At 45.3% G+C, this 27,063-nt stretch overlaps 1 protein-coding gene across 4 annotated transcripts in view; it reads left to right on the top strand.

Annotated features, from left to right (window-relative positions):
• Positions 1-283: 283 nt before the first annotated feature.
• The window catches only part of MKX (mohawk homeobox), a 41,737-nt gene continuing 14,957 nt past the window's right edge, over positions 284-27,063 (top strand). The window contains exons 1-6 of one of the 4 annotated variants that reach the window (XM_090143002.1): positions 284-505; positions 1,282-1,530; positions 2,929-3,088; positions 8,146-8,299; positions 9,499-9,834; positions 17,185-17,988. In XM_090143002.1, coding sequence (XP_089999128.1) covers positions 480-505; positions 1,282-1,530; positions 2,929-3,088; positions 8,146-8,299; positions 9,499-9,834; positions 17,185-17,204 — 945 coding nt within the window. In that variant the 5' untranslated portion in view covers positions 284-479 and the 3' untranslated portion in view covers positions 17,205-17,988. Of the gene's footprint in view, positions 506-1,071; positions 1,150-1,281; positions 1,531-2,928; positions 3,089-8,145; positions 8,300-9,498; positions 9,835-17,184; positions 17,989-27,063 lie in introns of those variants that run through there. The other 3 variants (XM_090143001.1, XM_090143000.1, XM_031616081.2) reach the window with 3 other exon arrangements.

The following is a 27,063-nucleotide window of genomic DNA, read 5'->3' as shown; positions in this document are numbered from 1 at the left end:
TGGGTTTTTTTTTCCACAGTGGGGGCAGAGAGGGGCAGTGATTTGTTCCCCTGAGTGACAACGGGTGTGCTCAGCACATCACCTCTCGCATCTCCATCCTGCAAGCACACGGGGTGGGTGACCCCACCGTCAGAGTGCCCACAGACCCCCTTCACGGCTTGCATGCCTGTGTGATGTCAAAGAGTGTGGCCGTGACGTCACGCTCCCATCTGAACACGGCAGCAGAAGCACTCCCTGCCCCGGCGGGCGGGATCGGGAGCGGTCGGGACAGAATTCTCCGGGGGGCTTAAAGGGCCGGGGGGGACCGCACCGCGGGAGGGGCAGCGTGGGGCGGGCAGTGCTGCAAAAACAGCGTCTGAACGACATCCGTGTAAATACTGATAGTGGCCATCTTCTGCGTTGCTGCGAGCAGGAGCCGAGATGTGAAACCCGGAGGGACCGGGCTCAGGAGTGCGGGGGGCGTGCGGGCAGCACCGGGGATGCTGCAGGACGCGAGCTGCCTCCGGTTCGGATTGCGCCCTCATTTATAGACGCTGTGAGACGGGACGGGGGGGCGAAGGAGGGGGACGAGAGGAGCGGAGGGAGATGTTTCCCGGTTCGGCTCCGTTAACGGAGGCGTTAATGAGCTGCGCGTGACTGCTCCGCCCGCACCGGCGCCGGCTGCGCCCCGCGGCCCCGACGGGGGCTCTCCCTCGTGGGCAGCGCTACCCCATCGGGTGTCCTCGGGCGGAAGCCCTCCGCCGCGCACCGCGAGGACCGCTCCCACCGCCGCCCCGCGCACCGCCTCCGCAACGCCGCCCGGGCGGGGCCGTTGCCCTTCGCGGGGTCCCCCGACCACCGGTGCCCCTCCGGCCCCGGGAGGGGAGCGGCGGTCCCGGCGGTGCGGGCGGCTGCGCGGAGGCTGTGCCTCCCTTGGGCGCTGTCGCTGCGCATTTGGTGGTCGTTAAAAACAATTTGTTTCCCTCCCCCCCCCCCCCGATACGTTTGGGGAGGGGGAAGGGGAAAATTGTTCCGGGGGAGGGGAGGGGAAGGGAAAGAAAAAAAAAAAAAAAAAAAAAAAAAGGAGGGGGAGAGAGAGAAACGGCACAGAAAGCCGCGCTCCGAACTATTGCGACACGGAGCGAGGAGCGCGGCGCAGGCTGCGGCGAGGTGCGGGCGGAGCGGGCCGCGGCCGTGGGAGCGGGCGGAGGGCGGGCGGCTCCCGGGGGTGGGCAGACGGCGCCCGGGGCTGCCCGGGGCGGTGCGCGCGGCCGCCGGGTGACCGCTGCCGCCTCCCCGCAGCGCAGAGCGGAGCCCCCGCACCTCGGAGCCGGCGGCCAGCCCGACGGCGGCCCCCAGCCCCCCCACCATGAACACCATCGTCTTCAGCAAGCTGAGCGGCCAGGTGCTTTTCGAGGAGGACGCCAAGGAACGGGAGCGGGGTAGCCGGCCCTTCGTGGGGGTGGTGGAGGGCCCGCACCACGCCGAGGTGCTGCTCCCCGACAGCCCGTCCATCAAGGAGAGCCTCAGCCTGCGCAACCGGAGGACGGGGTATGCCCCGCGCTCGGCCCCGGCACGGGTTGGGATCGCTGGTGGGAGGGGGGGGTTCGGACTGGCTCCCTTCGCCCCCGCCACGACGTTCCCGGGTCTCCCCCGGTGGCAAATTCCGCCGATGGGTGATGCAGAAACGCCCGAGCTGTCGGAACGCATCCGTTCGGCGGCGTGACCGCCTCCCCCAGCTCGGGCACAACCAGAGCGGGGCGATCCGCGGTTCCCTTCGCTCGGGCGCCGCGCGTAACGAAACCCCCAAACGGAGCCGCGAGGCGCACGGCAGCAGCTGAGTGCTGCCTGCAGTTGGACGCGTGGCGGTGCGGGACCTCGGGACACCCCCGGGCCCCTCCGCTGTCGCCGTGCTCGCGGCGTTCGGAGCCGCCGGGGGAGGAAGGCGGCGCCGGTGTCGGCGTGCTCCCGGAGCGGGGATTTAAAGCGGAATAACGGCCCGCGGTCGAGCGGGGCTTTGTTCCGAAGGCACCTGAGCCGCCCGCTGCTGCTTGGCTCGCTGTGGGACAGGTGGAACAGGAGGTAATGGGAGGACCCGGGAGTTCGGCCGGAGCGCAGAGGGTTGAACCGGCGGCCGCCGACCGAGCGTTTCGGGTCAGCTTTAGAAACTAAAGGAACGCGGCGACCAGATACCGAGCGCGAACCGTTCCGAGGAGCTCTTTTTGCTCCTCATTTCCACCTTAACGATTGCATCAGCTCCCCGCGGTAGCGGCGCTGCGGGACGGCAGCGCGGAGCGCGTCCCAGGCAGGCGCTGCTCCCGGCCGAGCGCGGCGGCTCCGGGCTGCGGAGAGTCCCGCCCGGCACTGCCCGGCCCGGCCCGGCCCCGCGGCGCCCCCTGCTGCCCCCGCGCCCTTCTGCTGCCTCCGGGCGCGCTCGGTGCTTTTGGTTTCCGACGCTTTATTTAAAAAGAACAAACACCAAACACCTTTCCCCCCTCCCGCAACCCTCCTCCTCCATTTTTTTTTTTCTCTCTACTCTTTTTAAAAAAATTCCTTTATTATTTTTTCTTTTTTTCAATCGGTGGCTGAGTTTCATTTCCCCCTTTTAATCGTTTAACCTTTCTTCTTTTTTTTTTTTTTTTTTCTCTTTTCCCCCACCATTTTTCCCTTTCGGAAACGCTCCCGCATGAACGCCGTTCACCGCCGCGCTCGGTGCCGCGCGTGTCTCCCCCTGGGTGGGGACTCGGGGCGGCTTCATGCCGCGGAGGCGGCCGGAGCCGAAAGAGCCGAGCTCGGGCCCCGCTGTGTCCCATCCCGAAGCACCACCGCAGTCCCGCACCGCCCCAGGGCCGAAATCCCCGAGCTTCTCCCCCGCTTCCCGTCGGCGCATCTCGGGACAGAGTTCCCCCAGTTGTCCGCTGCCCCCCTGAGCCCCTTTCTCGGCTGCAGGGCTCGGCAGAGCGGCGGCAAGGTGCGGCACAAGCGGCAGGCGCTGCAGGACATGGCACGGCCGCTCAAGCAGTGGCTCTACAAACACCGCGACAACCCGTACCCCACCAAGACCGAGAAGATCCTGCTGGCCCTCGGCTCCCAGATGACCCTGGTGCAGGTAAGGGACCCCCCGCCCGGACGGGAGGGACGGGAGCAGCCAATGCTGGGGCCGCAGGTGCGGTCGGGATCATCGGCGCGGCCGGGGAGAACTGGGCACGTCCTTCCCTCTGCCGCCCTCCAGCATCGCCCCGTGCCCGCTGGTGGCAGTTCCCACACGTGGATTGTGAGGGCTGAGGGCAGCGAAACCCGCGTTTCCCCTCCTCCCTTGCTGGGAGAAGGCGCTGCATCCTTTATCTCATCCATAAGTACAACGGAGAGAGTTTTGCATGGGCTTTAAAAAACTTCAGATTCGCCCCAGAATCAGTAACGGGAGATGTCAGCACATGGCAGGGCTTGTTCAGGAAGCTGTAGGGAGCGACTTGTTTTCCTTTTGAAAACAGTCTGGAACGGAAAGCATCGCGCTGCTCCGATAGCAGCCACCACCTGCCACCCCAAACCCACTCTGCCATGTGGGCACGCAGTGCTCAGCAGCTCATGAAGTGCTTTGGTGTCACACAGTGCAGCCAGAGGTAGGTGTGCTCACAGGTACAGCCCCTCTGCCACGGCAGGAGGGGTGCAGTTGGCTGCAGATGTTGGTAAATCTGATGGCTTTGTTCCCTTTTGCCATCTGGCACTGTGTGCAAACGTGTGGTGTGATGCTACCGGTTGCTGAGCGATGCTGTCCCGGCTCTGGATGCTGCAAGGATTGATGTATTGTGAATGGTCTCATTCCCGTACTGCTGCTGGGTGCATGACAGGAAACACGTGTTGGCAGGATGGGTCCTCAGTGCTCTACCCAATCTTTGATGTGTCAACTGTGGAGCACTTGAAGATATCAGAGTGGGAGAGCAGGTGGCAATCCAGAGTTATGGTTCTGAGCTCCTGCAGAAAAGGCAGCGCTCCGAGCTCCCATTCTCATAACATTGGTGAAAGGGGACACTTTTACACTTCAGTACCTCATTGTGGAACTGCTGCACTACCAAAACATCATTACTTCGACAAAAATAATATTAATGTCTCAGAAAATGCCAATTATAGCTGGAAGATACAGTTAAAATAACTTCTTTGCTTTGTAAAAACATGCATGTAAGGTTTGCTCAGACTTTTAAAAATATGATTGGATAAACACTGTCCATGCAGTGCTGCAATTCAATAGGAGCAGTTTATTGAACTCCAGCTTTCAGAATATTCCCATATTTTTACGTGAAATTTAAAACATACATTCAGAATACGTGTCTGGAGAATTTCATGTTTGTGACATATTGAGGAGTTCTCTTCTTTCTTTATAAAAGCCACAGAATGAATATACAATGGGAATGTGTCTGGTGGTGATTTTTGCAGTACTTCTCAGTAGGTCCCGGTTGGGATGTGCTGTGTTTGTCTCTGTAACAGCACCAAGGGAGCCATGGCCACTGCTCCATGGAGCACTATGATTTATGGCAGGTGTAGGATGAAATGAAAAAGAGTTACAGAGTGCTGCATTTATCCCTGCTAGACCCCCATGGCTCTGCTGGATTTACACCGAAGCTGAATTTGAGCAGTTTATTTCTACAAAATGGAATATTTGAAAGAGTTGTGCGAAGCAGCATATCCATCTTCATTTACAGAAGCATGCCATCAAAAAGAAGTCCCAGATGTTTCTTCCATCACTTGGGTGCACTGCTTTTTTAATTCAGGAATAGTGTAGCATCTGCACAAGAGGTAAATAAGTAGGTCTGGCAGCAGCAACAATCCCTGAGTCTGGAGGAACAAAACAGCATCCACCCCTCCTTTGCTTTCATGTGCCCAGAGAGAGCCAGGCTGCAGTCCAGATCAGTGTTCTTATTCTTGCTGATCTCAGCCACACTGGGTGCATCTGTAACAACTTCCCTGGAGCCCGAGCGCATCCAGATGGGGCTGCTATAGCCAAGAGCAGTTTGGGTTTAGGCTTCAGTATCTGTTGGAAAGCTTTGTCTCTCCCCCAGACAGGTCTCTGGGGATTGCTTTTCTAGTCTAATAACACCAAACATTATTGGAGAACCAGGAATCGGTGTGGTGTCTTCTCTCTGGGTTACACATCATGCTGAATTTGCATCTTACTCTTCCCCATTTCTCAGCTCTCAAGTTGCAGCTTTCTTCTCCAAAGGGTGCTGCTGAAAATCCCTCCAAGCTTCCACCAAAATGTCACTGAGGCAGTGAATGGTTGGGGACTTTTCCTGTTTTTCATCTGCACGCCAATCTTAGGAAAGTTCTTCAGCAGCCGCCTGGGGTGTGGTGTTGGTCCGTGTGGCATCAATGGTGAGGCTGCGGCCCTTCTTTCCTTTCATCTGACAAAGCTTACTCCAGTACATAGCATATTCCAGTCTGTGCCATCCGGCCAGAAGAACCTTTGCAGACTGTGGCGTGGATATAGCTAATCCTTTTGTGAGATAAATAGGTAAACACACAGCTCCGTTTTTCACTGTATCATTAGGACAGAATCAGAATGCCAAATTTTCCACTATTTTATTTTCATTAGTTCTGCTGTCACCCAGATGGCTGATTTTAAATTAATTTCTCCTCCCTCCTCAGTACTTTGGCTTAGCCCCTTGCTCCCTGGTGCAGCGTGACAGAGGGGCTCTCCCACCTTCAGAGGGGAAGTCAGACTCTTTCAGGGAGGTAGGATTTTGCAGCAATCATAAATCATCTTGTTTCTCAATAAGTAGTAGCAAAACCCGGTGCACATTCTGGGCTGACTTCTTCCTGAGCAATCCAACGAGGTCTTCAGGAGTCCTCAAGGCAAATGTTATTGCAGCTTGCAGTCCAACAGCCGAAAGTTTTCTGCTTCCCGAACTGCCAAAGCAGGAAACCAGAAAAGCAATATAAATTGAGAAAGCATTTTATATTTTACTCCAATTAGATTCTGATTCAGAATCCAATAATTTCTCCTATTAATGTGCTATTAACGTGCTACATTTTCATTTGTATTATTACCACAGTGTTTGATTTATTTTATTCTAAATTTTGTTTTAGACATTCTTGTGAAATAAAAAAGAAAAATGGCCATCTATTCCTTCCAGAAAGAAACATGAATAGCCGTATTGTAGAAGAGCAGCTTTCTGCAATACTAGGATTAATACACGGGTCATGCGCTGCTGTGGATTTAATAGTATTCGGATCCACACAGGCATATCAGGATTACCAGGGGAGGAGCATTGCTCGATTTGTTCCCATTCTGAAACCTCAGCCACTCTTAAGCACTGAAGCAGAACAAATCACAACGGGTCTGAGGAGGCTCTTCAGAAGCAAAGCCAGAGGGTCAATATTTCCTGATGCCGATATAAGTACTTGATGCTCTCTGGGAACAGCTGAGCTGATGTAAAGCATGAATGCAAGGAAGCACTTTCTATTATCATTCTCCCTGTTGGCTTTTTCTGGTCTTTTCACTTTTATGGAATAGCTGTATGATTGTTGCTGACAAGAGAAATGGGTTTGGTTGTGCAGTTTTTCAGGATGCTTAGTTCCTGGGGGATTTCAGAGATAAACCTTTTTTTACTATGCCTTGTATATGAATCACTGCAGGTTTTATTGTTTTGGTTTGGTTTTGAGATGTTTGGAGATCACAGTAATATAAAGTAGGACCTTCATGGAAGATGGCTGGCTCTTGAGTGGATTTACCTAACTTTCTTTCATCCTCAACATGCCTTGTTTAATTTGGAATGAGTTTCTGGAGTGAGTGCTTGCTGCTTTGTGTTTTACCAGAAAGCCTCTCCTGTAAATGCTGACTGAAGGTTATTCCACAGTGATCACATAACTTCGACTTCCTCCTCTCATAGCAGAAAACTTGAAATATGACTCATCTTGTCACACTGATATGCAGGATGCAACGAGTTGGCACAGGAAGAATGAGCCCAAAATAAACCAAGAGTACCAGGCAAAAATCACTCTCGCTAAATTTAATTGCTTTTATGGATGAGTCACCCTAATACTATCCTCTCTTCCTTTCCTATGATGAAATATTGATAAAATATTTCAAAGTGCGATGGTATGCAGCAGAACAAAAACTCTCTTGCGAGATGGCGGGGAGCTGCTGGCTCGGTGAGGTGATGCTGGACTCCAGGCTGGTCTGTTCTTGTTGTCCCATGTCTGGTTTCCGAGCTCCCCTACATCCCGCCACAGGCAGGTGGCTCGTGCTGCAGCTGGGCGGTCTGCAGCGAATTTGTTCATGGCATCAGAAGGTGGATGGGTGCCAAGCCACCCTTTCTGGTTTACTATAATGATTGCTGTGTCAATATGATGAATATAAACAAGCAGCCTTGGAGAAGAGTGAATGTTACTTACTCTTCGCTGCCAGCTACAGCTTTGGTCTCCTAACCTGTCACTGCAAACTATGTGCTTTGTGCTGTGTGCTGGCTGTGTAGGACTGAGGGACAACACCACGTGTCCATTTGCTGTGTCACGCTCTAGAAAATGCTCTGCATCTGGGAGCTAAGAAAATGCGTAACTTCCCAGCTTAAGCAGTCACTGTGCAAGGAATTTGTATCTTTGCTGGTCTTCACCTTTTCCGTGACAGAAACGGTTGCAGAAGCTGCTGCTCTGTAGAGCAAATGTCTGATTTCTGTGTAACTCAGTGTGTGCTGTGGTCAGTGCCGTACTGCCCCGGTACCCTCACTGCTCTCTTTGTGTCCTGAAAGAATTTAGGCTTTTGGATAACCAAATGCAGAACAGCTCTTCAGCAGTTTTATTGTAGCCCACTTAAATGTCAAATGCAAACTACCTAACATCAGTTATTAATTTTAATCTAGGATGTTAGTGATATATCAAAGATTTGTATGGGAAATTCAGGGTGTTATCCTTAAAAAAAAGGAAGATGAATATTTGAGGGCACCTTCATTAAATGTTTGTTAATAACCTATTGAGGGTTTGCTGACACTGCTGAAGGGTGGAAAGGCAGAACCTGAGCTGCTCAGCAGCAGTTTCAGACTCCCGGTGCCCCAGGGTGTTTCCCTCATCTGCTCTTTTCGTGGGACATACATAAAGCTTGTGTACACTGTGAGGGCTAGATTTGTTTATTTGCATTGTTTTTCCAGGGAAGCTAATACATTAATTTTTAAGCAGGTCTCAAACTGGTTTGCCAATGCAAGACGTCGCCTTAAGAACACGGTGAGGCAACCAGACCTCAGCTGGGCTTTGCGAATAAAACTGTACAACAAATACGTCCAAGGGAATGCCGAAAGGCTGAGCGTGAGCAGTGATGACTCGTGCTCTGAAGGTTTGTTGGTGTTTTTTTAATCAATTTTACACTGATCAAAATGCATTTAGAAAGTCTTAAATACCACCGGTTAGCTCTGCTTTCTCATAACACTCAACAGAGCCACCTCTGCTTGTGAATCAGGCTTTTTTTCTGGCTACCAAATACTATTAGGAGTAGTTGCAAAACATTTGCAAGATGGGATTGTGTAGGTTATTCAAGGGTTGCATTTTATTTGCCTGCTTTGTGTAGCTTTCCTACTAGAAAAAGAATTGATAGTCCATTCAATTCTGCAAGGCTATTCCGATTTAAAAGAAAAAAAGCTTTCATTTGTCAGTTCAGGGAAATGAGAAGTCTCTGAACCGTTACTTTTCTAGAAGGAAGGGATGCATCGATGTCACATAATCAAGAGAATCTTATTAACTTCCAGGGGGCTTTTTTTACCCTAACGTATACACCACTGTAAATAATACTGTGTGTAGTTTCATACTACTGTGTTTTGTTTCTGTATTTTACCCACAAACGTTTGCCTTAAAGATTCACTGGAAATTTCGCCTGCCCAAATTAACAAATATAGGAATTTTTTAAACAGTAACCCACATTTTTAATAGAACATTGTTACTAGTCATGTATGGGGGCTTTTTTTCTGTCTGTTGTGAGGGAAAAAAGCTACAGAATAATGCCAGAGGTGTGTATGTGGATTTTCAGAAGAAAACATTTCAAATTGTGCTCAGCTTCAGTTCTGTTTGTTCCAATTTCAGTTAGTACTCACATTTCTTTGGACAGCACTTTCATTTGAAAGATTGGTTGCAGGACAGCCAAAAATGTACAGCTTAACCAAATATGCTTAAATTTGCCGTAGTATTCAGAAGCTATGATCATAAGAATTAAGCTTATTCATCCATATTTTGAGAAACTTACCACTAGTTTAAGGTACTTCTCATTTTTCTTTTTTTTTTTTTTCTACCTGCCTCACCTTCATTATGAACAAATATTTCTACAGTTGATAATAACAGCTGGAGTGTCTAAGAACCCTGGAAACTAGTGAGCAATGTGTGAACAGAAGAAAATGAAAATTACTTTCTAACACTGAAGTAAAAAAATTACTAAAAAATTACTAGCTTTAGTTATATTTATAGCAATTTAAACATGAAGAGAATGCCTTTTGTTAAATGTTAGACATTTGCTATGTTACTGTATCTTTCTTCCTTTGTTTTCAGATGGAGAAAATCCTCCAAGAAACCATATGAATGAAGGGGGATACAACAAACCAGTTCATCACACTGTGATTAAAACTGAAAGCTCAGTCATAAAAACAGGAGTGAGACCAGAAACAAGTGCCAATGAGGATTACGTGTCACCTCCCAAATACAAAAACAGCTTATTGAATCGTTACCTGAATGACTCATTGAGACATGTCATGGCTACTAATGCAGCTATGATGGAAAAAACAAGGCAAAGGAATCACTCTGGTTCATTTAGTTCCAATGAATTTGAGGAGGAATTGGTGTCTCCATCATCATCAGAGACAGAAGGCAATTTTGTCTACCGGACAGGTAAGAAATTCTTCCTACATCATTTTTGATACAGTTGGCTTTGGTGCTTGTTCTCACCTGGAATGGGTGTTGCCTAGTTGGGCCTTTTATGAGAGCCAATGGCTCCTGTCCATCCTCTGTTATAGAAGTGGTAACTCCCGTCCATACCTTTGTTTGAGAGTGGATAGCTCTTGTCCAACCCCTCCCATTCCTTGGAGATTCTTCTTTGCTGTACTGAAGCTCCATGCCGTTGCTGGCTGCTCAATGAAGCTGCTTCTTCCTTTTAAATGGAGCAGGGCAGATTTTTGAAGGATGCTCACAGGTCTATTTGGTAGCACTAAGGCAAGCCTAATGAGGGAGACGACTCCTGAGTATTTTGTTAGTGAGGGAGGGCTGGAGGAGCAGTAGAGGGATGTGCTGTGTAGCCCCATACACAGGATAGAGGGCTTGTGTTTTCCTGGTGGGTGTTTGTGGCCATATGCTGGCTGGGGGAGTGCACATGACTTTTTTCCCCTACTGTTCATTCTATTCACTGTCCTCAGGGTGCCTTCTCAATCATGTGGCCCTGCGGATCTCTTACGATTACATGAATTCAGACCAATCTCTGCATCACTCTCCAGACACAGTGCACTGGATTAAGGGGCCATAGACTTGGCCAATAAATATCTTGATTTAATGTTCTGGAGAGGTTACATGTAATTTATAACTTTAATCTAATCAGTAACAGCATAAAAGCATGATTTATACCATCCATTGTGTTGCTGGTCAGAGGAAAGAATGTGGCACTGCCTGGTCCATGCCAGCAGATTACCATAAATTAGGGCAGTGTTGGAACTGCTTAGGTCTCTGAAGGGCAGCAAGTGCTGGAGAGCTCCTCTAAAGCTCTGGAGGCCTCCACCAGCATCTCAGGGTTTACACCCATTGCAGCAGCCCGTGATGTTGGCCATTTCTCAAGCATCATTGCTTTGAGGATGAATGGAGGGACACTGATGCAAGATGCTGGAAGGCTTTGCATTTAACTAGCATAGATGTAGATGCAGTACTTGGCTCCTCATGGCTCCCCTGTGGGCAGGCTGGCTGCCCATCACCTCCACAGCCCCTCAGGTTTGCAGCCTTGGTGTGCTCCTTCTTCCCAAGTATGTTTAACATGGTTTGTGTCCCTGTGGGGGAATAGCAGGTTTCCAGAAGGTCTAATTCTGTGGTGGGGTGGGAGGATGTTGGTGCATGTGAATAGTTCAGGGATGATCAAGGGGGAATGGAGGATCCATAGAGGAACAGGATCTCATGGGGAGCAAGAACAGTGCATGCATGATGAATACGTTTCAAAATTAATTCTCTCTGCTCATTTAAGATATTTCTTTTTCAACATACCAAATGCATTTGGTCTGCATTATGGGCACATTGTCTGCCAAGTTTTATTTTTAAGTGAAAAGTTACTCAAGAACAGATGCAGCAGCTCAGATATGTAAACTTCTGTTTTTTTGTACTTTTATACCATAACTTAAAAAAGGACACAGTGACTTTTTAAAAATTGTAATAAATTTGCTACTGGTTAGGTTCTTCTTGCCAAGTTTCTAGCTGCACTGAAAAATATGGTCTTCAAAGAGAAGGCTGAGATGGGCACACTCTGACGGCAGTGAGTTTGCAGGCTGGGCTGGGCTGACCAAAAAACAGCATTTGTCCATAAAGCTCAGAACTGGCTTTCCTGAGACTCTCATGAGATGGTATTTAAGTCACTTCTTAAACATCTTTGTTAATGTTTTGAAGCACCGTGGCCTCTGGTGAGAAAACATCAGCAGCTTTCAGGATATAGCGTTATTCTTTTTGCGCTCCCAAAGCAGACAAGCAATAGCCTGACAACAGAAACAAAAAGATCAATTAATTGGTATGTCCTGCCCGCATGTCTGTGTACACTCAGGAAATAACATACAAAAACAGGCTTTTGTTAGTTATAAGGCTATAGTCCGACTGGTGATGTTGTAACATGCAGGAATTGAATACCTCATGATTAAATGTAGATATTTCCATGTTATCCTGCAACCTATTCAGAAATAGACGGAATTACCCAAATGACTGTTAGATAGGAAGGGATAAATATGGGCATTTTATTTTTTGAAATCTTTTCTGTGTAGTCTGAACTGGGATGTAGCTGGGATGGCAGCTCTCCGTGCAGTTGTGCAGCGGTTTGTGCAAAATAGCTGTAACCAACCCTATCTGGTTGAGCGAGACAGCAGAGTGTGTCCGACTGTGCCTCTCTGAGCAGCAAGGGAGTTTTTAGGTGTCAGCACTTAAAATGAGCTCCCCTCTGCAGTGCTGTGTTACATGAAGCAGTGAACTTTTAACAGAAAGAGGCTGAAGAAGATTTTTGAAGTTCTTGATAGATGTTTCAGTTTATAAAGATGTTTTCAGTGGGATGTCAAAATGAGTGCGGTGAAAATTGATTGACGTTTAATTTTGGAGAAAACTTTGGCAAGCTTGCAGTGCTCCCGTGAGCAGGAAGTCATTTGTTTTGAAGGGAAATCTTTATTGTGCTTTCCTGGAAAAGCAGGTTTTTTGTAGCACTTAGTGAGCAGAGAATTTACTGCCGGGGGCTGCTCCGTGCTGTAGGCTGCTCTCTGCTCTCGGCCACTTTGGTGCCCACGGGGCCCGCAGTTAGCGTGGCTGCAGGCGGCTCGGCAGCATGTGCTGCGTTAGCTGGGTATGAGCAGTGTCCGGTGACAGAAACAAGAAATTGCAGTTTAAAGTTTATAAGGAAAATGGGTAGTGCCATTTCCCATTTCAGTCATTAACATGCTTATAAACACTGGCCCATATGCTACTCTGCATTCATGCAACTGTGAAATCCCATGTAAAGATCAAGGACAGGCTGCATAACGCTGTGTCGGGAGATCAGCCTTGGTTTGTACCTCTGCATTGTGAGCTCGCGGGGAGCATTTTTAGTGCTGGAATAGGAGCAGCAAGCACCAAGGCTCAGTCCCTGCGGTGTCTGTGTCCGCAGATCCTACAGCCCCATCCTCTCTGAGACAGGGTATGGGATGCAGCAGGATGCAGAGCTGGGTGTGGGGGATACAGTGTAGGATGAAGGGAATGTGCTGTAGGATGCAAGGGATGCAGCGTGAGGTGGGGGGGATGCAGAGCAGAATGAGGGGGATATGGTGTGTGCAGATGGAAGTGGTACTGGATGCAAGGGGACACAGTGCACGATGTGAGGGGATATGTTGCACCAACTGAGAGAGAGCAGAGCGCTGAGAAAAAACTGTGAGCATAATCAGACCTGTGAACATACTCAGACATGTCACATATGTAAGCGTTTCTGTCGTAAGCTGATACGCTTATATATATATATATAAAGTGACATGCGTGAATGTGTTCACTTCAGGCAAAAAATTTCTGTTCATATTAGTCCTTGCACATGTGTAAGTATGTATCATTGCTCAAATATGCCTTAAACGGACCACTGAAAGGCACTCAGTACTTTTGTTTAGTTAAAAATCCATGTTAGAGAAGAAGTTTTCATTAACTCCTTGGCAGGCTGTCATCCCTGCAGGTTCCCTGTATGACACCAATAACTAAAACCAGACGTGCCTATCTCTAGTTGATGCACAAATGCACATAGAAGCAATGGTCAGACTGCAACAAACACTCCAGAAATATACTGTAAAAAGATCTAATAATCCTTGTAGTGAGCCTGGATTGAAGCACCCGCATCATACTTTGGTTTATGGATTGCCAGCACGTCGACTTATTTTTGTAATTATGGGCAGTGCTCTGCGAGGTCCCTGTCGTTTGTTACCTGTGGAAACAAAGTGTTCTGCATTGCTGGAGTTCAAGGAAATGAAAAATCCCAACTTTCTGGGATATCGCTGTCTGGTGAGTTGTGTTGGGTAGAGGAAAGCAAAAATTCAAATGAGACGAAGAGACGGATGAAATGGCAGGATAGGGAGTTTTCAGACTTTTTTATGTCAGCAGGTTTTCATTGATTTTACTTTATGTGTTACTTAGCGCAGCAGAAAAGCCAGAACAAATAAAAATAGTGAGGAAACCAAAGACTTGCAGGCCTGTGAAGGAGGGTGGCTTTGAAAAAAACTCCTGAATGAGTGGTTGATTTTTGAAGATGTTTGATCTCTATTTTTAGGCGTTTATACTCAGGAGTGTGTTTAGCTTATGATGTTTTCATTACTGCTGCCTTTTTCTTTCCTCTTGCCTTCCTTGTTTTTTCTTTAATTTGGAATTCTGCAAAGTCTGTGATTTATAAAGCAGGATCCTAGGGTGCTTCTTGCGACAGAGCGCTGGGCGCACTGAAGGATTGGGCTCACATTCCTGAACAGCACTTGGGTGTAAGGGTGCTCACAGAAATGCTCTGCAGACACGCAGACTGTATTATGGCCTCGTGGTTTTGTGTGGTCCTTGCCAATTTCTCCTCTCAATTTAACATTTGTAGAAATTAACATGTAATTTAAAAACGAGCCATAAAATGTAAAAGCATAATGTGAACACAATAGAACCTGTTTTCAGAGACAACTCAAGGGACCAGCAAAAGCTGCGAGCTTTAGTGACTTTTGCAAGTTCCTTCTAAATGGTGCTGGGGACCTCGGGGATGCTTTAAAATCAGTGCAAACCAGGGAGAGCTGAAGGAGGTCCTTGTTGCAGATCTTAATGTCATCCAGAAATGAAACTGAAAAGGGGAATGTAGAGCAGAGTATTAAATGCAGTGTAACTGCAGTGTGGAGGTTGCACAGTTAAGATCATATTTCAACAGGAATTTTATTATTACACGACCAGATTCATCAACACTGAAATAGTGTGGAATTGAGAATGGAGGAGCATATTGTCTTTAATTTGCTGCATTAATGGCGTTTCCTAAAGAAAGACTAAAAGGAAACTGCTATGCCACAGGGACAGCGTCAGATTCGGTATATATAATAGTAGCCCAAACCTGAGGATTTTAAAGATCCTTCCTGCTCCCCTCGTGTTAAGTCTTACATTTTTTTCAATTCAAACAGAGAAAATCAAATACACTTCTTTTTCTGGTTTTCTTTCTACCCCTCTTTAGTTTCTTGATTTCTCGGCACTTGCACATGGAATATGTCAGGATTATTTCCACACAACACTGGAAAATGGTGCTTCATCAAAACTGACTTTAGTTGTTTTTGGTGGAAATATACCCGTTTCAACCAGAAGGTCTCAGGTGGCAGTGTGGAGGAAGACCACACTGTGCTGTGCTTTTTGTTTTTATAAAACCAAAGTATTAGCAGTTCTGGAGAATGGGTCGTGTGCTGGGCTTCTGCCAGCACCATGTTCATGGGCAGAGTTGGGTGTGATTGCTTTGTAGATCCAGGGGAGGTGCACACACACCTCTGCCATTAGTTTGGTTGCTGCTGTAGTTAAAGAGTATTTTCTGCGTGCTGCGTTTGGCCACGGGGCAGCTTATGTTGGGGCAGCAACACAGCCCTCATGGCTCCCAACAGCATTAGCATCACAGAGACTGAGATATTTCATGTGAATGACTTGAAAAAGTGACAGCATCTGACCAAAAACTCAGTGAGACACAAATACCAGGGCCTCAGTTTCTGCTGTCCATGCCCTCCCAGCAGCCTGCTGGGGTGGCTCTGAGACCATTAGATCTCCCCAGTGCAGATATTCACAGCAGCAGCCAAAAAGCAGGAGACCCCTGTGCTTGCCTAGGACGTCTCTCAGACAGCAAAGAAAATGTGCTGTGCTATCACAAATTGCCAACAACCATATATTTTAATGCTCCTTTTTAGCAAATGCTCCAGGCCAAGTGTCAGGCCTCATTCTTTTAATGAAGGTGTGTGTGCAAGGAGAAAGAAATATCCCCATTTTCCCATTGTTCAAAATGGCTTCAAATGCTTGGTCTTAAAACCTGGGGTCATCCCAAATGCAAATATTTCAGGAAATAATGCATGTGGAAAAGTACAGGAGCATAAATCAGAGTGTTTTCCAGCTTAAGCTGTAGACTGTATGATTAATAACAAATATAATAGGGAAATTATTAAGAAAATTAGCAGTTAATTCAAGAAATATTTGGAGTGTGTGTGTGAACCTACAGTTTGGGAAAAACGATTCAGTGAAATGGACCCGACACTGTTGTGAAATGTGCCTACCTGCATCCTATGGCACCTGCACGGAAAAGAAGAGAAATTACAGGGACAGAATCCATCCTTTTTGCCCAGTGAGTTACATATGAAATCATAAATCCGTCTCCTTCACAAGCAACCGTTGTCTTTGGTGATGTGTATTAACAGAGTAATCCGTATGCAATACACCGAACGTGTGCCGAAGGGTTGGGTGCAGGCAGGCTGCGCGCAGGCACGGGCTGACGGCATTGCACTGTGCATGACAGCAAATGAGAAAGAATGGGGAGCCCATTAAAGTTTTTCACTTCTCTCTGGAAAAATGCCCAAACAGAAACTTCATGCCTGGCACGGGTTCCTGCATGCGCCAGTGTCCCTCCTTGGCTTATCAATAGTGCACCGTTGGGTAACCTGGTGCATCCAGCTTGGAGCGTGGGCTGTCTGTGCAGTGTTTCGGCACTGCTGTTCATGTTGCTGTAGTTAGGGCTGTATCTGTGTTTCCATTAGAACCCCTTTAATCCACAAATTTATGACCCAGCTGTAAAAATTCAATCCAGACTGAAACTTGGCACGGGAAGCATTCGTTCTCCCATCTGGGGAAGGGATTTGAGCAGGTACATCCCAATTGTAGTCATCTCGACTGGGCTTGTAAATCTGGAGCATGATGACTGCTGAATAAATCAGTAAGCTTCTTAGGAGTCCTGGAGTTTGAAATATTTTATGCTCTTGATGAGACTGGTGAAAAGCAGCATGCTTGTATTCAGTTGTATAGATGGTAAATAAAGACGTGCTTTGAGTTTTCTGTGCTTACATGCACAGGCACGTGCATTTTTCTTACCGTGACAATATTTTGACATGGGTGAAAAATGCATGAACTTGTATAGCATCTTGCTCCACAGCAGAGTTTATTCACTCTCAGGTAGCATAAAAAGCTATGTCCGCATCAGTGCAAGCACCAGAATTTATCTGTTGATCATAATTAAAGAAAAAAAATCATGAGAAATTAAAAGATCAGGTTGTTTTGTCCTGAGTGGGACTTCTGATTCAGATTTTCTCAGAATATCTTTAAAACTCTTCTAGTATTAAACTGAACTAATATTAGTTTTATTCACCATCGCTATTTTCTAAGAAGCTACAAGCTGGATGTTGCCTGACCAGATAGACCAGTAATCTTATCTGATCCAGCAAATCCTATTTCCTCTTGCAGGTTTGTGGTTTTTGAAAGTAATTCCACAACTCTAAAAACTCCTTTATGTGTTTAACTGACATTTTTTAGGTCATTTGTCCATAATGTGAATACCAGAAACTTTGGCATAATTTGACAGGAGGACTGAGAGAACCTGGAATCAGTCTCTGCGTGGGATGCAGATGAGTCCATGCTCTGACATTCAGAATTGGTTGTGCCCTGAAAATGTGGAGAGTCTATGGGTGCTCTGTATAAGATTGTTGCCATTGTGATGGAGCTCGGGGAATGCTTGTAGAAACACCTGTTCCCCCAGAATGTCCCACATCTGTGGAAATTTCTGTGTATTCAAAACCAGAGAGGCAGAGTTGGATTCTGTTTTGTTCAATCCACTTCATTCTCATTGTAGAAATTTGGGTGTGAGAAACAAGGGGTAAGTGTGGAAACTGTCAGTGGGGCCTAAATGCTATTGCAGGTCTGTTATGCTTTATGGAATGCAAATGGTATCAGATAGTCATATGTTAAAGAAGAAATGCGTCCTAACAGTCAAAGCACTCAAATGTTTTATGTAATGTACTAAGTGAGGTTTATGTGAGCTACAAGAGAGGAGCTGGAGTTTAAAGAAGGGAAGTAAGTTGGAGAAGTAAGCTGATTTGTAGAAAATCTGGAAAAAATAAAAACAATTTGAACAGAAAGAGATCAGATAAACAGCTAGGGCTGGAACAGCTGAAGAGAAGCACACAAAAATAGGTAAAATGAAATTCCAACGAGCCATGAAATGTGTTTTCCTTAATTTTTCGCCGTGGCCTTGAAACCTGATGTTGGAGCCTCTATCTCTGTTCTTTTGCTGATGGCCAGAAGCTGAGGTTATGATGACCAGATCATTCGGCATGGCACTGACATTTCAAGTTAAAAGAGATCGCCAAGACTCTCAGTTACGACACTGAAATATACCACTATTTCTAAGGCCAGTTTTCAGTCGCTCCCTCATGCCTCCACATTGATTTAGGCAACAGATGCATGAAAGGCAAAGCAGCATTCAAAATAATCCTCTAGCTGGAGCTGGCGGAAGGCTGGCTAGTGGGCTGTAGCCAAAATTCCTTAAATGTTACAATGTTTTACATTTCTAAATGTAAAAACTTTCTTTCCAATGTGAGGTACCAGCCAAACGTCTTAGTTACGGTATCTCAGAGTAGAAGCTGGCGTGAGGCCTCGCGGTCATTTGTGGGTATTGACAGATTTACACCATTGAAGATCAAGTTAAATGTTGTCGGTTTCTCCATCTCCCCTTTACTTTGTCAGGCGTTTTTTTCTCTCAGTTCCTATTTGTCAACTTAAATCCAATTTGCTGGAAAAACGAAGGCTCCTCACGACCTGGCTCTTCAGGAGCGAATTGCCTCAAATTCCTGCTGCTCGCCAAACTATTTTGTAATGCATTGCAAAACAGCAGCAGGATCGCTCTCCTGCACTGGATGTACTTTGTGGGCTAGACACTGCGGTCAGTGATGAGGCCTCGGCATACCAGAGGCCCCTCTGTGCCCTTGGCTGCAGGATGTCCACCCAAGGCCCCACTCCTCAAGCTGCTGCTCCATCTCAAGGAGCCAGGTGTGGGGCTGCCTTGGTGTGGCCAGATCTGTGCTCTGTGTACATACTCCAGATTTATGGCAGTGGTGTGCAGGTGACACAGCCTAAGGGCTGGGTGGTGGGTTGTGAGTTACACAGACACGCTCCGTGTCCTGGTTTTTTTTTCATTTTCTGTAGTTTAGCTGGTGTGTAGCTTGTGGCTACTGCCAGCTGATTCCCTGAGCCCTGGGACTGCCTTCCCATGGGTGTTATGTGTGTGCTGTGTGAGCTTGCGGCCTCCTCCCCTCAGCAATACCAGCAGGTGCAGAGATCTCAAGCTTGCAAAGTATTGAAGCGCTGTATGGGGAGAAGCCAAAAAAGCTGTCTTGCTCTGGCCAGCTCCAGAGACTGTAGTGATGTGTGACACAATCTTTCACATACACATGTTCATACATCTATGAAATATATTCATACTTCTGTATGTAAATACCTATCTATATATGCATACACACATTCCCTCAATGCTGCATTCCAGTGGTAATTTCTGTGTGACTGTGCCATTTTGCCAAATTTTCTGTTTCAGCTTGAAGCACTGGAGTTCAGTGTGGCAATGTTAGCAAAGATAGGGAAGATTAGTCTCCCAACTGCACTGCCAATGAGTCATTAGGTATCTCCTGTGCTTGCTCCAGCTCACTGCAAAGCCTGAAATCCCGTTAATGAAGAGAAGATGATGCTTACCTATAAACAGTGATCTTAGTGAAGCTGATGGTTTATGTGATGGCCATTTTTACTGGCCTAGACTTTGGCTAAACCAAAGAAATGCTTGTTTAAACATTTTAAAGGAGTTAAAATGTTGGGTGTCTGTTTTCAGCCCTTATCTCATTAGACAGTGAATGATATAATTTCCTCTGGCTACAAACACATGTAAGAATTATTTTTTGCTACATTTGTTGATCTCCACAGAGAAAAATCATCAATATTCCTTGATATTCTATGCTCCATTCAAAGTACTTACAGATTAATTTTCTTGACTTGCTGCCCCATTATTTCAAAATGAGCTAATAATTATGTCAAATGTCTGATTCACAGTGCCTGTAGTTTGACTTGGTAATCAATGGACAGGCACTCAGATGTTCTAAAATCAAGCTTTTTGAAATGCATGATGTTGGATGAAGCAAAGATCCATTTCACCAAGGCCTCATCTCGTTTTCAAGTGCATACCTCATAGTTTGACACACAAAATTCGTGTTTCCAAAGCTTTCCAAACTTCTTATGGTGAACTCCAGCTGCTTTCAGTGTGATCTTTGCTCGTACATCAAAGACTGTGACCCTTGGAGAATGCCAGTGCTCATATTTTGGTACTGCTCTTCCTTCCTCCATTGCACAAAATAGGAAAAATAAAAGCTTTATTTAGCCCTATGGTACTGCTGCACTTGCTGAGGTTTGAGGAGCTCTGTCATCTCTCTGTGGGAGTCACAGCTGCTTGGAGACACCGTGTCCCTGCCCAGATCAACAGAAACATATATCCTAGTGAGCCCACCAAAGCCCTCTTCATCCTTATGGCCATGTCCTCTTCCCATCCCATTGTTCCAACTGCCTCTGTGCGCAGCTCAGCACTCCCACCATGTCCCCGCCTCGTTTATGGGGAATCTGAGTGCCACCACCCCACGTCTCCTGCCGATGAGAAAGGAGGTCTTTGCAAAAAGTCAGGTCTGAGTGAGGCTGAGCAGAGGGGGCCATAACGAGGTGTAGCAGGCAGTGCACAGAGCTAGGATTGCACTGCCCATTGACCCCCATGTGTCTTTACAGCTGGGTTATGGGTTTAGGAGAGTCACATGCCCCAGGATCACAGATATAGGATAACTGTTTATAGAGGAGAGGAGGAGGGAGAAAATCAACAAATTCTTGTGATATATTGTATGCCATCTGTATGTGACACTCGGATACCTTCAAATGCTTAAACAAAAGCCCTAAATATAATTTAGTTAGTAAAAATATACCTTAGTTATAATAAAATGATAATAGTGGAACTTGGCAACAGAGCAGCTAATAAATATTACACTTTTGAAATGTGCCTGGGATCCAAGTAAGTACTCTTTTACTGTGTAGTTAAAGCATGTGGCAGGACATGCTAGACCAAGATTTTCTTTTTGTCTTTCCAGTGGAAAACTAAAGTTCTTTGTTTAAGTGAAATCCATTGGGAATTTTTCTAAAGTAAAACAAGGAGCTAAAGAATTCCATACCTTTTTGCCAACTTTTCTTCTTCCTTCAAGCCAAATTATCAATTAATGGGGCATTAAATATCAAATACTGCCTAGTTATATTCATCCCTGTTTTTATTTAGGTTCCTTCACTATTTTCTTGTTGGTACTTCAAACATGGTTGTATTAAAAGATGAGATACTGTATTGAGAAAAGGCTACCCTTTCCGAACCTTTTTGGCCTTATAAAAATAAATGTCAGTAATACGAAAGTAATGAAATTTGTTTATTTAACCTTACTTCTGATTTTTCAAAAGAAAAAAAAAAAAATCTATCCTCCTTTAAGGTCTTCTTCCTGAGCTTCATTCTTTGCCTTCTTCATTAGCTGTCTCCATTTCAGTACCCTATAGTTTTGCCAGCAGAGCAGCCAAGTGAATGTTTGACCATATTTTTGTCTGGCTTTAGCAAAACCGTGATCTGACAATAGAATACTTTTCTCTGGGTTTTCCTTCTTCCCCCAGGGAACCATACTTCAAGGGCAACCTGCTTGTCCAGCGTATGAACATGTGGAAAATCCACTGCTATGCACTAATGATTTTCAGATGGGCCATTGTTGCTGAAAATCATCCCAAGAGCGGCAGCTTCTCCATTGTAGTATCTAACTACTTTGGGTTAGCATTGCTCATAGCTGATTGAGAATAAACCCTTTGCATTTACATATAGAGTGGTGATGTGCTGCATCACACATATACAATAACAGTTAGGGAAAAAGTGGGTGAAAGTTACTGTTGTGGTTCTTTTTTGGCCATTGCAACACGTCAAAATCTGACATTTATTTCAGCTTGAAAACATAAATGTAGGAAAAAATCAAGCCATGCCAAAGATCCACGGCAGCGAGGCAGAAGCACCCCAGATATTGCCCTCCAATGAATCACTTTCGAGCTTTTGTTTTAAATATTTATAAGGAGTTTTGTCATACAATGAGGGAGAGAAGAACGAGTTTTAAATTTTAAATAGTTTCTGTTCTGTTCAGAATTTGCATTCTTTTTCAACAACTTTCACTTTTAATTTGTAATTAAAGCCAAAGTTTTCTTTTAATTTTAAAAGCTTGTCCTTGGACTAAAATAACATGGAACATTTTTAAACACTGATCCAAGCTGCTGTAGATACATTTTATTTAAACCACAGAGCCTGCTGTTGGATTCCTGGCTTTGCCAGATAGACTACGAACTGTAAGTGTGGCAGTGATGACTGCGAAGTTCTGGATGCTGCACTACCAGTGAGGAGGGTTGTTTTTCTGGAGCTGTTCCTCCCTTTGGGCCCTATTCATGAATGACTTAATCTCTGTGTATGATCAAATGTCGTGCGAGTTACTGTGCACAGAAAATCAAGGCATGCTTCTCTTTGCCGTGCTCCTTACATGGAATTGCTGCGCCTGCCCGGCGAGCGGTTGGAGAGCAGTGAGGGTGGGAAGCGAGTGGCAGCAAAAACACACGCAAACCACCAGAAGTAATGTGAAAATGAGTGAGACAAAGCAAACAGAGGAATCTTTGAAAGACTGGGTGTGCAAGTTGAATTGGGCCGCGTGCAGGCAGCTTGAGCTTGCCCATGCCGCGCAGCTGGGCAGGGAGCAAGGCATTTGTGTCACAGGGCCGATAAATTCACCATGAAAAACAAGTGTTCCCCAGTATTTTTTTCTGGAGTTTTGGCCATGAATATGATTCCCAGTGCATGTTTCTATTAACTTGTTTCATCTCGGAAAGCAAACATTTACTGTTTTAATGGGCAGATCTCAAAAAGTTCAGGGAATCAATGCTGCTTAGTCTTATCCTCTCAGCCTCAATTGCTTGCATGGTGTAATTCTGTCCCTTCCAGGGACATTAAACCAGGAGTGATTTTCACCTCCTTCCTCTCCCTGAAGCCAAGAGAGAGAGGAGTCTCACAAGATTTTCATTAGCTACAGTATTAATTACGCTGTGCATGCCAGACCAAGAACTTTTCTTACTATGGTTTGATATTTTCTTAGATACCCATCAGAATCAGGGTGTGAAGCAGTGTGTATCTGTGTCCACATTCATACCAACTTCTTCCTTGCTCTTTTAAGTTTCAGCAAAATTTTAGCCTCTGTTAGATGCACGTTCCCAGTCAAGAGGGAAGAAAGGCCTTATATTATCTGAGTTGTTTTTCTCATCACCAACACCCTGCGGCCATCACAAGTAATTCTGTCTGTCTCGGCGTGGCCTGGTGTGGGGACAGATTGCTATAGCAGGACTCCCACACAAAGCAGTGCTTGGTAGAAAATGGGGAACTACTTGACTCAGGCGTTGAACTCCTCCAGCTGTCAGTGGCAGCTACACTTGTTTGTCCGAGGCAGGGACTGGAATAGTCATTTAGTTCTTTTTGAGACACTTTCTATCCCTTTAGCACTGACAATGGACTTAAAAGATGTAACTCGCTTTTCAGGTAGGTTATTGCTGGAGTATCATTTTAGCTCTAGGAGGTGAAAGGCAGAAGAAAGGAGAGAAGGAGAAGGGAAAAAGGAAAATGTACAGTCAAGAAATAAATACAAATGGGAAAATAATGGATAGAAACTTTTGGAAGATAGTAAAGAAGGGAGAGTAGGTGAGGAAAGGGGAATGCAGAACTGAGAGCAAGAAAAAAAGGAAGAGGAAAGGGAAGACTGATGGAAGAAAGGAGAGACAAGGAATGAAGGTAAGAAAGTAAAGTAGATATGATGGAAATATTGTTAAGAATCTTGGGTGCAGTTGAAAGAGCTCTAGTATAAATTAGAGAAGTGATAGAAGCATTTTTCACAATTCAAAATAAGGTTTAACATTTTTCCCTCTCAGAGTGTTTGACGGATAAGGGTGGATATGCATTCAAGAGATATTTTACTACTCTACTTGGAAGGCACCTTTGAATTTAATTACTATTTCTTGGCATTTTTTTTCTGTGTTAGTCAGGCTAGGAGCAAAGGCACATCTAGAAAAGGGTATGACCTTGCTTAAAACACAAGACAAACGATCCAAGGTATTGCTCATGACTCAGTGAAAACCAGAACTAAGTTTGTAGCTAAGAAGTACCCCTGTTTCGGTGGCAAGAGGACATCTGTTCGTGTGGTGTGTGTGGCTGTTTCTTGGTACATCTGCACTCTTAATGAAGCTGGATGAAGAAATACAGCATTTTCATACCTTGGCTTCATCGTTCCCAATTTAGGCTGTGGAGACTCCTACCAAGACCTATTTTGAAAACTGTAACTAGTTTTCAGGCTAGCGTAAGACAGGTCAGCAAAATGTGGAGGCTTCTCTTATCCAGCATTCCTGAAAGGTTGAACTTCTCCCAAGTCTACTTCTGTAATCTTCAGATCAGATCACCTGTTGGAAAATTTTTCAGGTCATCATCTGTAAGTGACAGATAGAAAATTTTCTTAACCTGCTAGCTATATCTGGCTGAGAACAATGCTTTTGTGCTCCCCTGGGATGAACATTGGTCAGTAGCAGAGAAAGGATATTGCCTGGGATGCATCAATAGTCTGATTTGGCATGGCAGCTCATGCATTCCTATATAGTTCATTGTATATATGAACCTAAAATATGTCATGCCAGATCAGATTATACGTATAATTTTCAAGTTGAGCAAAAGGCTTTGTTTCTTTTTTACCCCCTCATTTTTTAAAGAAACAGAATTTATCTGAATTAAAAACATGATTGGTGATGATGAGTGGGTGGTTCTGTTTACCCTGCCACATTATATAGTACCACTTTTACTCCTTGTTTGGATAGCAGTCACAAGACCCAGATATCAAGCTGTGAAAGTATTTTTCTTGCAGCAGCCTTTCTTTTTTTGGCAGGCAGTGGCTTTGGAGATGCCTCACATTTTGTCATGTGATTGGACTGCTGATGAGGTTTCTGTGCTGCCTCATTTTCCTGGATTCCATCTGAATTAACTCTTCTTTGGGTTGTGATCATTAACACACTTCTGAAGGAGTGGGGTTTTGCATCACAGCGTGATGAGCTCCTAATACATGGTCTTTGTAGAAAAACAGCCTCTGCAGAAGGAATTAGCTGTTAGTTCCACGTGACAGAAATCTGCTTTCTGTACCTTCAGCTGTTCACATACAGAACACATTCCATCTTCACAGCAATATTCCTTCCTGAATCAAGGGAAAATGAGAGGAAATGACTAGTATATAATCACTGCATCTAAAAACATTCAGCTTAGTCTTGTAAACATATAAACTAGTTCTTCATAAACAAATGTCTTAATTTTCTTTAAACTGAATATTTAGATGTCAAAGATGGAGAAGCTGGATATGTCAAACACATACGGTTCCTATTGCATCAGAGCCTTTCTTAATTTTGGTATTCTAATTGAAAAGACATTTCCGAAAGCATGCTAACTTTACAGAAACTAATCTGTCTGTCTCTCTGTCTTGTCTAGGTTTTATTCTCCCATCTGTTGTCATTCTCAAGAAAAATCTTCCACTTTAAATGTACAGCAGTGACAGTATTCTTAATGGGCTTTTAATTGCTTTTGATGGTTCCAGGATTTGACGTGGAAGCACTATTGGGGCAGTCAGTGTTTGGGAACTGGTAGAGGTTTATAGAGTGAGAACTAGGAATAGGCACCAGGGGAGGAGTTGAGAAGGAACTATAATTTATTTGTAAGTTTTTACTTATTTCTGGATAATTTATAGCAAAAGGTGCTCTAAGCTAAGTAACATTTCTAACTGGACACAATTTTTATCCGCATCAGAGAAATTGTAGGTCTGCTACATGATGCTACAAAATATGAATGTCGTTAAACATCTGATGTGGAGCTGTTGGAGCAGGTCCAGAGAAGGGTCATGAAGATGACAGGGAGCTGGAGCACTTCCCATATGGGGACAGACTGACAGATGTGGGACTCTTCGGCCTGGAGAAGAGAAGGCTCTGAGGAGACCTTGTAGTGGCCTTCCAGTATCTGAAGGGAGCTTATAGGATAGCTGGGGAGGGACTTTTTATAAGGGCATGTAGTGACAGAACAAAGGGAAATGGCTTTAAAATGGAAGAAGGTAGATTTAGACTAGATATTAGGAAGAAATTCTTTATTTTGATGGTAGAGAGACACCGAAACAGATTGCCCAGAGGGGTTGTGGATGCCCCCTCCCAGGAAGCATTCAAGGCCAGGCTGGATGGGGCTGTGAACAATGTGGTCTAGAGGGAGGTGTCCCTGTCTGTAGCAGGGGAGTTGGAACCAGGTGATCTTAAAGGTCCCTTCCAACCCAAACCATTCTATGATTCTATGATGTATCTGCCTCAGATAAGGCAGAATTTCAGTTTGGCATCTGGGATCATGAGCAGTATGTATTCATTTTTCCTCGTACAAATAATAAACAGAAAGCTATAAAGTTTATGTCTAAATAAGTACATTTGAAATAGAAAATACATTTGTGTCTCTGGCACTGCTGTTAGGTTTACATGTGCATGGACTTTAGCTGCAGGTGCCCGCTCTGCAGGTAGCTGAGCTCTGTGCGTTTCCTCACAGGTTGCTTTAGTGGGATATCTTGTGCAGCTGTTTGCAGTTCAGGGGCTGGGCTCTGCCCAGGTGTGGCACTGGCTCTGTGCAGAGGAAAGCCTGAATAAATAAATCTACCTTTTCCAAATATACAGAATATTTCACAAAAACTACCTTTTTTTTTGTTCTGTTTTTTCCACTGAAGTGCACAATGTAAAGTATACGAGGGTCATAGAGGTCAATTTATTTGTCAAATGGAAATACTTGGTTCCAAAAAAACATTATGAATCATTTTGGTGTTTTAAGCTCAGGATGCAGGGTAAATTATTCCAAAAATAATGGTAGCCAAATGTCATTCTCTCCAAACGTTTGTGTAATATCTATTTATCTATGGGCAGATGACTGCTATGTATAATCAGAGGCAGACTTTTGTCAAGTTGAGGCTAAGTAAACACAGCTGAACACAAGCAAGTTGGACTATAACTTTTTTGAGTTTTGCCAGCACTGTTATGACCTTGAAAACAAGCATTTTTACAGAGCAATCTGCTTTCAATATGGGAGAGTTCTTTGTGTTTCAAATTAACGAGTGTTGATTGGGAATTCATTCTGTTTATTTTATTTTATTTTGTCCAAATGAATGAAAAGTGTATATTTGCCCAAAGGAGGGCGTCCTTTCCGCTGCTTAGAAATGAGGAATGTTTTGTAAAGTAATG

This window comes from Phasianus colchicus, chromosome 6 (genome assembly GCF_987193195.1).
Source record: "Phasianus colchicus chromosome 6, bPhaCol1.hap1.1, whole genome shotgun sequence".
Lineage (NCBI taxonomy): Eukaryota > Metazoa > Chordata > Aves > Galliformes > Phasianidae > Phasianus > Phasianus colchicus.
This window is presented reverse-complemented; position numbering and strand designations above follow the sequence as displayed.